Source organism: Anarrhichthys ocellatus, unplaced genomic scaffold, assembly GCF_004355925.1.
Source record: "Anarrhichthys ocellatus isolate YVR2014 unplaced genomic scaffold, GSC_Weel_1.0 scaffold38, whole genome shotgun sequence".
Taxonomy (NCBI): Eukaryota; Metazoa; Chordata; class Actinopteri; order Perciformes; family Anarhichadidae; genus Anarrhichthys; species Anarrhichthys ocellatus.
In genome coordinates this window covers 3,268,660-3,279,713 of record NW_022280068.1, presented here as the reverse complement: position 1 = coordinate 3,279,713, position 11,054 = coordinate 3,268,660, and the positions used below count along the sequence as shown (strand labels likewise).

The window sequence follows — 11,054 nt, the reverse complement described above, 5'->3', positions numbered from 1 at the left end:
TATATATATGTGTATATATATGTATATATATGTATATATGTATGTATATATATATGTATATGTATATATGTATATATATGTATATATGTATATATGTATATGTATATATGTATATGTATATATTTAGCAACCCTTCATTTCAGCGGGTTGCTAATGCAGAGGTGTGTATAGATTACAGCTATTATTTTACTCTTGATAAACTACCTCAGCCAGAATAGATTATCATTTTAATTTAAATAATTGAACGGGATTGAATGCATATTAATTGCAAATAGAAGATAGGCCACAATTCTAACAGCTTTACAGTAACAGTGGAAGTTAATATAAAGCCATACAGTAACAGGGTTTGATGAAAACTAATCACTTTATTTTGTATAGGCGATGGATCTCGCTACTCTTGCTATCTTTTTTATCTTTTTATAACTGAATAATAAATTATTTTTTTGTTTAAAGTAAATATTATCTTATCACTTAATTTTATTCCCCCCGAGCTCTTATGAGTTTGCAGGTATGCATAAAGACATGACTGTGATGTGACATTGAGTGCAATGAGATCCTTAGAAAGACGACAGAGAGGAAAGTGTGAGTAGTACGTGAGTGTTTAGTGAAGGAGGGAATGTATAATGGGACATTTCGTTCAACTCCAAAGTAGGACAATAGGTGTGCATATCCCTATAGAGGGACCCCAGGCCTCTCCCTGCTCTGTGAAATATCTTGTATGCTGTTACAAAGTGTGAGTGGGCTCACTAAAGTAGTCTGGACTGTGAAAATCCTAGCAAGCTGAAAAGAACTGAGCATACAGTTAAGTATGCTTTTTTTTATAAGCCCAAAAGCTCGTCTCATCTTTTAATCCTTTTTTTTTTTTTTTTTACGAATTTTAACAGTTTCAGTAACCGCACCCACATAGGCACACATGTGTGCACACTAACGTGTTGTGTTCACTTCACAATGTTTGGGTTAGAAACTCGGGCTGCCCAACCACTGAAGACGGGGGACAACATCTGTCCGCCATCTTTGTCAGTGCTGCAAGTATTATGGTGAGATCTCTTTTCGCCTCTCTGACTCTTTTTTTTTTCTCCTTCCACTTCTCCTCTTCTCAACACCTTGTCTCCCCCCCCCCCCCCCCCCAAATCTGCAAAGCAAGCAGAGCTCATTCGCGATAGTACTGCTCCTTTCTTCTTCTTTTTCTTCACTGTAGCCTTTTCTTTATTTACTGTCTTTATTTTTAAGAAGACACAAGTTATTTTTACTCCTTACTCAACTTCCTCCGTGCATTAGTTTAAATACAAGCTGCTGGCTTCTATTCATTATTGGTTATGATTTGCGCTTTTTAGCTTTCTGCTTATGATGAATGTACCTTTTGATTGTCAGAATCATAGATGACAAGCAAACTTGTCTCCCCCACACCCTTGCCCTACAGTCCTACAAATACTTTCTCTATAAAAAGTTAATGGAATATGTATTGTAATGTGATTTTGTGGGTGCAATTTGAGTTGTATATCACAGTGACATCACAAGCTTTGCAAACAGCATTTGCATATTTCTTTTACCAGCTGTTAGCAATTCACGTCTTTTTTATTTTCTTTTTCATGTCTCTACAGGAAACACATTCAGAAGTAGTTCAGGATGACTCTCAATGTGCCGGGTCTGGTGGTGATGGCGGGGTTCTACCTGCTGATCTTGGGTACGGGCATCTGGGCGTCCATGCGTTCCAAGAAGGAGGAAAAGAAATGCTCAGGAGACGGCATGGAGATAACGCTTCTGGCCGGACGCAACATCAACTTGCTAGTCGGCATCTTTACTCTTACAGGTAAAGCAGTCAGAGGGAATTCAATCAGACTGATTATTTTCTTTCTGATATGTTCATTGCATTAGATACTATAATTATTTATGTTAAAAAGAAAAATGCAAATGGTTACTGACATATAGTGATGGTGTGTCTCAAGAAAAGTTGTTTGTCTCTCTGCAGCTACGTGGGTGGGCGGAGGCTTCATCCTCGGTATAGCTGAGGCAACATACAACCCAACACTAGGTGCAGTATGGGCTCTCATGCCTGTGCCTTATGTCCTGACCTTCTTCTTAGGTGAGTAGCACCTCTGACACGCAGGCTTTGACCATGAACACATACACTCACACACACACAATTACTACTGTCTTTATCTTACTGATTGTAATCAGGGATACAACTGTGCTGATGAAATAGACATGAACTTTATGCAGCCTAACATAAATAGTCTTCTACACAAGGTGTCACTACGACGTAGTGACTAGGCGTCACTACGCCTTGAATGCAGGGTCGGAAATGAACATCTGCAAGCACCAGTAAATTGCCACACAGGCTGGTAACATTCACACACTGGAAAGCCTCACTTAAGATTTAGATTATTTTTGAGAGGTCAGGACTCAGTATTGGAAGAAGAAAGACTGTTGTTGTCAACATTTGACATTCAGTCCATACCTTATTTTACACAAATGAAAGTCATGTAGTATGACACTCAGGCAATTTGAATTATATTTTAACAACAAGCACAAGTGTGTATTAGATTGTTGTTTTCATCATAATTCATCAAAAGAGTACTTTAGCCATTTCAGGGAAAACTCTAAAATTAAGTTTCTACACACAGTTCACAAGATAAAACATCAAATTGAACTTCACAGACTTCTGTCTCGAGCTGAAGCGTTGTTGACCAGTAAGGTAGCGGCCATGCCCCCAACTCCCATCTGACTCCACGCACCAATAAATGTGTCGCTCACGTTAAAAATAGGACCATGAGAAATCAGCTCAGGATTGTAACTTGAGGCAACAGGTGCAAAGGGACAGTTCCCCCAGAGACTTACATTGCCCACTCCTGAATTCATCGAATCGACAATCTCAGTGTGCTGTCTGTGAGCATTTGAAACTAAATCATCAGCGCTGCAGTCCCAATGTCCCAATGGCCTGCCTGGTATGAGAGTAATATGAAATGGAAACTCCAATGTCCCTGATCAGGAAATACAACATTCCCTTTGTTGGCCCAGTAGACCCAGCTTCAGCTGAAGGTGTTTATTGTGTTATTTGGGGGGAACATTGTTCTTGTCTTTCACTCTCTTGCTGACCCTCTTCCTCTTTGTCCCTTCTCTCTCATTGGGATTTTAAATGATAGAAAGATCATCATTTCAAGAGAGAGATTATCATTCTATGCTAATCCCTTCCCTCCTGCTCCAGGTGGGTTTTTCTTTGCCAAGCCTATGAGAGAGAACAAGTATGTGACAATGATGGACCCCTTCCAACAGAAATATGGGAACGTTCTGAGCACTGCACTGATCTTTCCCGCACTGGTGGCTGATGTCCTGTGGGTGGCACGCACACTCGTCAGCCTGGGTAAGTTACTTCACTCTGTAAAACTCTCTGGCAATATAATACTACTTAATTACTTACATACTTATGCAATCATGTAGGCAACCACAGGTTTGAGTACACAATTTGCACAGACACCAGAGTAGACTGGATGTTGATGGTTGGTGCTTTTTTGGCTTCGCACTGTGGATTACTGCAAGAAAGCATGTGAAAAGAATAGAAGTAACACCTGACAATTAATAATAAAAATTACCACCTCAAACTACAGCTTGCCTTTAAAGGCCTTTTTACACTGGGAATGTAAATGTAAACAAAAAAATTGATAATGTGGAATTTTAGTTAACAAATTTTCCCTTTCAAACCATTATATTCACGATGCAGGCATTCCACCGAAAACTTTAAGTTTTGCAAGATCAGACAATCCAACTGTTTTTACTAGAATAAACTCACATTCAACTCTACACACTGGAGAGGGGCTCTTAGTGGGCAAGACTGTGTAAAAGAGGTTACAATGTGGTTGCATTTTCTATTGGTGGGGCCAAGGAAGCATGTTATTGTAATGAGTGTAAATGCTGAGCTTTATTGCACTGGTTTTCATCATTTATGACTGGACTGAATCATATGGTGCATATGTGTTTATTATTATGTGTTACGTCCTCGTGTTTTGCTTCTGTTTGATGGAATGAATATAACCCAGTCTTCAAACATACTGAATTCAAACTCAAAAACAAATGGCAAAAACAATCGCCTCAAAGTCATTGTATAATACATGTCATACAATTTTGCCCAAAAAAACGTTTTAACTCACCAAGCTTTCTGCCTGGTTAGCAGTGGGTTAGTTGCAGTGAGGTACAGCACTGTGTGCACTGGTAGTTGCATTGGCTGTTAATTGTTAGCCAAACACACCAGGGTCAGCAATGCACTCAGCTGTGCTATCAATAGCGGCCCAATCAAACAGGCAACAAAAGGTGTTTTTAGTAAGTGTGAGTCACCCCAACCCAGAGATAATTGGGCACACAAAATATCATGCAGTTTGCTGCAGCAGATGCAAGATTAGCTGTGGACAGACACAAAGGTGCACACTTACTCACTGACGCAGGCATGCCAATAAGATAGATAATAACAGGCCTTATATTAATTAGGGCTGTACTGAGTAGTTCGAAACTGTAAAGCTTCAATCATAACGTTGATCTTTGAACATTGCATGCAATAGTCTCTCTCTCTCTCTCACTCTCTCTCTCACATTCACAGGGCTAGTCCATAAAACAAATTTATTGAAAACAGATAAATGTAGCCCAATCATTTCTTAAATTCACTTCTTTTTATCTCACTAAATAGTATGCTTTAAACTATATTTTTTGGCGTTTAGCCATTCTAAAACATAATTTTCATTGAGGTCAAAAAACAGTTTACTCTCCGGCTTGCTGGATGGATCGTACCTGTATTAAAGGGGTGGTCTAACACAAGCAGCAATCTAACAGCACCATAAATTACATTTATATAACCACCATAACACAAAATAATGTTTTCCCCATTTTTATAGGTTGATGACATTATAAAATATGACGACAAACATTTGAAGCTTCATCTGAAACCATCAAATGTCAAAAACGCGATATTCAGTAAAACCTTAATATTAATTGATATCATGCTATCACTTATATGGTCAGGTTTTATAGTATCGGCGAAAGGTAGTCCATAATATGAAACCTGGCAACGACTTCATGTAATTTCTGATACGTATAATGTCCATAGCAACATCATTGAGAGTCTTGAAGTTGTTTTTGTTGGTCATTAGCAAACGGTCAATTGAGCGGCTGTCTTCCTGATATAAAATAAAAACATAATTATAAGCACAAACAGGGTCAGCCACCATCCATGGATTATTATTATGTGGGATTATTGTTGTGTAGTGTGGAAAATTGTTCAGGTGACAAAAAAAGTGGCACTGTTGTTTGTGTCTCTAGTCTGTAAGTGATAATTTAACCGTGTTTGTTTCTGTGCTTTTATAGTGCACACAAGTGTGCAGATGCTCTGCAACGTGAATGTGTATACGTAATGTTTTCTTGTGTGTGTTTTTAATACTGTTTTCTTTTCCAGTGTTTTTTGAAAAGGGGGGTTAAACATCGAGCAGCCTGTTGATTGTGAAAGGTGATCAATTACTCAAACCAGATTGTTATAATTTGTCATTAGAGTCATCAAAATTTTTTTACTATTGTTTGTGCCAGGGCTCTAACTGATTGACAGAGGGAACATGTTACATACTGACTTGACATTATGATTCTTTAAGTCTTTTTAAACTTGAAGGGAAACAGTGAAATCCATTGACAGTGTTTGAGTCACCAAGGTAGCACTGTATGCTGTATCACACTCCACAAAAGGACTGGTTGGGAGGCAGGAATGTCCCAAACCTATTAAACCAATATAGAACCAGAGGACCCCTCACTCCTCAGTAAAACCTCCTGTCGTTGTTTCTGGGAAAGTTATGCTTTCATCCCCGACGGGCACTTTGCACACACGCACATAAACACTTGACACTCCAGAGAGTGCACTGAGCATTTGACCCAAGGGAGTTGTTGCTGGGAGACTGTTTGTTTATGTGTGTGTATAAGTGTAGTATAAACCGAGCTTCAGGTCTGCTTGAGAGTGGGAGGGGGGGGGCTTGGGTGGTTCAGTGCCAGAAAGGAACTCACTTTTAAAACACACTTCCCATGTGCTGTGTGCAGTATCAACAAAGGTCAAATTTCTTCCGGGAAAGAATCGGGGACAAAACAGAAATGCTGCAAATGGTATGTTTGTGGTGGTTGTGCACGCACGCACATGCATGAGTAGTGTGAAGGTGGGACATGGATCTAAAAATAACACAGGGGTATTTAGGCAGCTCTTTCTCTCTGTCCATCCCCATCCAATTTCTAATTTAGCATGGATGGGAACAGCACAGCTCAGCACAGAACAGATAGGGATACAGTGCCCTGTTGAGTATGGATGCATATCCAGATATATCCATATCAGGTCGAGATGGATTCTAGTTTACACATAACATCAGAATGCATCTCAACTGACCGCTTGTGGGTAGAGTCTGATCACATTTCAATTTATACATATTACAAAAGTAAACAAAACACAGCAAAGCAACACAGAAAAACTTGTGATGAGAACAAGTTCAAAATAAAAGTTGTGAATATGACTTAAAGAGTGAAAAACATTAGGTAACTGTCATTCAATGTAATGTATCTGTATTCAGCGCTTACCTAAAAAAAAAGTATGAACAGGTGGTGAATATCTGTGGTACCTAGTTACTATCTTGTTGTAATATCAATTACTTAATTGATATTAAGTGATGGTTAGTCTGTCTGCAGGGTAAAGAAACATCAACAAACTAATTTAGTTAATATGATAAAGTAGCCGATAAATAATATGGTGACAAATCTTTCAGGGAAATAGGTTTGATTTAAAAAATATCATGGGGTGAAAGGACAAACTGAAAACTGTGAAATATGCGTCATCAAGATGATGCAAAGACGGGGTGGTTTAGGGGGGTGAGGGGTCACCAGGGTGGTAAGTCGCGCTCGATGGTGCCGATCTGACACTTTTTATGTTTAAGAGCATTGTTGTGTGTGGCTGCAGGCTGCGGCTGGGGAGACCCTGGCAATGTGGGAGAAGAGCTGGTGAAGGTAGTGTCGTTTTGCTTGCCTTGTTTGAGTAACAAGATGTCTTCTTTTATTATTCACTTGTTTATCTCTACTTATACGTGTTTTACACATTTGTTTCACTACTTGAAGACACTTCTCTTTACCTTCTGCTTGATTTTGTTTACTTAATTAAGAATTATCAGTATTAGGGTGATAATTCATCTAAAAGGGTGAAAAGGCATATTTTGGAGTCACAATCAATAGGCTGCTACTGTTATGTGTTTCTGTACAGTTGTTTTTGTGACAATTGTATCGTTTTATGTTGGCTTGTTGCTTTATCTAAGCTCTAGGGTGCTTTTCAAAAGTTTAACCAAAGCCTCCCATGCGTAAGTAGCTTTATTATTGATTTCAATAACTACAAATGTAATATTTTGCTTTTTGTTGTTAAAAGTTTATTTGTGTTTTTTGGGAAAAAAACTGCATTAAGATATGAAAAGTAAAACATGACAATAGCATTGCCTTGCGTCTTTAGTATAAGTACATACTTATGCATGTATAATGCGTGTCTGTGTGAGAGGGAAAATATTTAGCCAGAAAGAGATTGAGAACTTAATAAAACACGCAATTTAACTACCACAGCAAGCAGTTGCATGTATCTGTAGCAACCAACGCCTGTACATTAGACAACTTGGTGTAAGACTTTTTGTCCGTCAGTCCTCCAATGCTCATCGCTCTGTTGTGTTGCTCCAGGTGGAACTATGAGTGTGATCCTGGACCTGCCCTACATCTACTCCATCATCATCTCCTCAGTGGTGGCCATGATCTACACACTGCTCGGGGGGCTCTACTCTGTGGCCTACACAGACGTCATCCAGCTCATCCTCATCTTTGTCAGTCTGGTGCGTAACATCTAGCTATTGACCTGTTCACACAGCACCATCTTGAACAATCGGGGAGGGTAACCTCATAGCTCCAGCTTCATTCTTCTATTGAATGATGAACATCATGCATGTACCCCTATTACTCACTCAACTACATTGTAGTAACAAGTTGATGAAAGAAGACTGATTAATTTACCTGCTAAATTAAAGCATGTACTGATTTCATTAGCTTATTCAATAACAGCTCCAGTTACATGTGTCATACCCCACAGCTCAAGCGTGTCCCAGCCTTCATTCGATGGCTGTGGCCACAACAGCTACCGTTAGCATCAAATTTGGGGTCTGATTAGTTTATGTATTGAGACGTTAACGTTATCTTGTTTGACATTCTCTGTCTGGATAGTTTTTTGTTATGTGGAGTGGACACTGACACTATTTAGGAGGAAAGTCATTGGGCCTCATTCACTAAACCTGAATACAGGAATGTTGCTGGTCAATTGGCTTAGCCCAAAGACTAAAGACTGTGGGAAATGGCTAGCCTGGCTCTGTACTAAGATAACGTTATAGCAATTTATTTTTACATTTCATGAAAACAGAATATGGCAATGCTGATAATTTACACTGGGCCCAGAGTGCATAGTTGCACTCAGATTTTCCACATTCCTGCACCACATTTCCACATCGCACTGGTGAGAAACGGCTTTAAAGCTACACCCCTGTTTGTTGTATACACAGTTCCTTAGCCTAAGAAATGTGTTCATAACGTTAGAAATAGTAGTTGACAAAATAATCTCCCCAAAAAGGCTTAGCTGCTGGAGCTTTCAATCACTTCACATGATCTTTACCAGCAGCAGTTTGCCCAATTGTAGATGTTCAAATTAATTTCTTTAAAGACTTCTTGTCCGTGTTGACTTAAAAGTTGAGCTTTATGAGCTCCATGAAATGCCATTTAAAATTCCATGAAATCTGCTCATTATTACACCCACTGATAAAGCGCATGTGATATGATTGAAAAGAGGGAGTTCTGGATCAGTATGACCTGTGTAAAGTTAATCATTGTGTGGCATAGGTGTGCTCTGCAGCACTCAGAAACTGAGTGCTGAGCCCAAAATCAGATTAATTGTATCCTTGTGTTTGTGTATACAGTGGGTGTGTGTTCCTTTCCTGTTGACCAACCCTCACTCTATGGACATCTCACTGACGGCCTACAACGAGACCTTTCAGGCTCCCTGGGTCGGCACAGTGGAGTTCGATGAGGCCGGCAAGTGGTTTGATGACTTCATGTTGTTGGTGAGTGGGCTTGTTATTTCATTTGATGAGGCAACCGCCAAGCACAACAAAAGCAAAGGCATGAGAGGATTGTTCCTTTTTGTCCTGCACTGCTGTGCAAACTGATTCCCGTCTTCATGTCTGAACTTTGTGTTTGTGCCAGGCTCTGGGTGGTTTGGCCTATCAGGCGTTCTACCAAAGAATCCTGTCCGCCTCATCTTACACCCAGGCTCAAGTGACCTGCTACGCCTCTTCAGGCTTCTGCCTGGTGCTGGGTATCCCCTCCATTCTGGTGGGGGCTGTGGCTGCCTCTACAGGTACACACTCTTCACTTATAGCCCTGGAATAATCTTAAATCTGCTTTCATTTTCAAGGTTCAAGGTTAATTTACTGTCATTGTACGACACAGGGTAACACAACGAAATGCGGTTGCAGTTGGGTTTTGCTAAGTAAAAAAAAAAGAGGAAAGAAGCTGCTCTGAAGTCTGGTGGTAAAGCAACTTATATTTCTGTATCTTTTACCAGATGGCAGCAGGGTGAACAGGCTGTGGCTGGTGTGGGTCATGTCTTTTAATATCCTTTGGGCTTTTCGCAGGCACCTCTTGTCACCAATATCAATGATGCTCGGAGATGGGTACCAATGATGTTTCAGACGGTTTTAATCACCCGCTCTAGAGCCCTTCTGTCCTGGGCCGTGCACATCCATGCCAGTTTGTCCAGTCAGGATGCATTCTATTGCTCCTGTGTAAAAGTTGACAAGAACTTGGCACTGGACCTTTGCCATCTTAAGTTTCCTTAAGAAATACAGCCTTTCATGATGGAGATGTGTGATGACAATATCAGGTTGTTTGTGATGCTAATTCCCAGGAATTTTTTTCACTCTGCAAGATATGAAATGTCATGTGTCATCCGCCCGATGATTATGGTGTCGTTTTCATTTAAATGAATCAGAATTTATACATTTATTTTCATCATTTTACAGAATTAAGATCTGTTTCTTAGATATAACGCAATACTTTGATCTCAATCCAAGAATTCATCTATCCTTCCTCCCAGACTGGAATTCAACCAGTTATGGATTACCCACCCCATATGAGCGCAACCAGGCAGGCTCAATCCTCCCCATCGCCCTGCAGTTCCTTACACCGCCCTACATCTCCATCATTGGCATTGGAGCTGTAGCTGCTGCTGTCATGTCTTCCATGGACTCAGCTCTTCTGTCCTCCGCCTCATTGTTTTCCTCAAATGTATACAAGAACATCCTCAGGAAGCAGGTGAGAATCTTGGAGAAAAATATAAACGTTGTTCATATCTGTAACCAAATACTGAATACTACTGTTGAGAAAAGAGGGTTTAAAGTTTGAAGGCTCCAAACTGTGTAACAAAATCTTAATGTTATTCCTTGTAATCTGATCCTATCATAGTCACGGACCGAACAAGATTTAAAAATCTTTAATTTGATGCATTTGAATATGTAATTTAAAGGTTGATTAACCATCAAATCATGTGAATTCCGCAGAGACTGTATCACTATACTGGACTCACAACACAAGCTGGAGGCAGCAACACAAGTTATTGACTTTATAATAACTGTACTGTAAAGTCTGTACAGTATGTAGTATGTCCACTGTTTTACAGAGTCTTGTGTATGATGTTTGGTCTATTACAACAATCGATTTCATTATTACGCCCCCAAGGAATGTTCTTGTAGTGCTGTAACTTTGGTACTGTGTCTTTGTGAGGGGATCTCTTGGTAAATGGACTTGCATTTATAAAGGGCCTTTCTAGTCTTCCGACCACTCAAAGCGCTTTACACTACATGCCAACATTTACTCATTCGCACACACATTCATACACTGATGTACACAGAGTATGAGATATGCCATACAAGGTGCTCTTTAAGATTCAACCAGGTTGAATCTTAAAGAGCACCTTG

General features: G+C 39.8%; 1 protein-coding gene across 5 annotated transcripts in view; it reads left to right on the top strand.

Moving 5' to 3' along the window:
* Positions 1–11,054, top strand: part of LOC116394202 (high affinity choline transporter 1-like) — a 41,409-nt gene that overhangs the window by 26,904 nt on the left and 3,451 nt on the right. For 4 of the 5 annotated variants that reach the window (XM_031867103.1, XM_031867101.1, XM_031867104.1 and 1 more), the window contains 8 exons: positions 962–1,037; positions 1,602–1,810; positions 1,970–2,083; positions 3,206–3,361; positions 7,720–7,868; positions 8,997–9,140; positions 9,283–9,436; positions 10,175–10,392. In XM_031867103.1, coding sequence (XP_031722963.1) covers positions 1,627–1,810; positions 1,970–2,083; positions 3,206–3,361; positions 7,720–7,868; positions 8,997–9,140; positions 9,283–9,436; positions 10,175–10,392 — 1,119 coding nt within the window. In that variant the 5' untranslated portion in view covers positions 962–1,037; positions 1,602–1,626. The remainder of the gene's footprint in view (positions 1–961; positions 1,038–1,601; positions 1,811–1,969; positions 2,084–3,205; positions 3,362–7,719; positions 7,869–8,996; positions 9,141–9,282; positions 9,437–10,174; positions 10,393–11,054) is intronic. The other variant, XM_031867105.1, reaches the window with a different exon arrangement.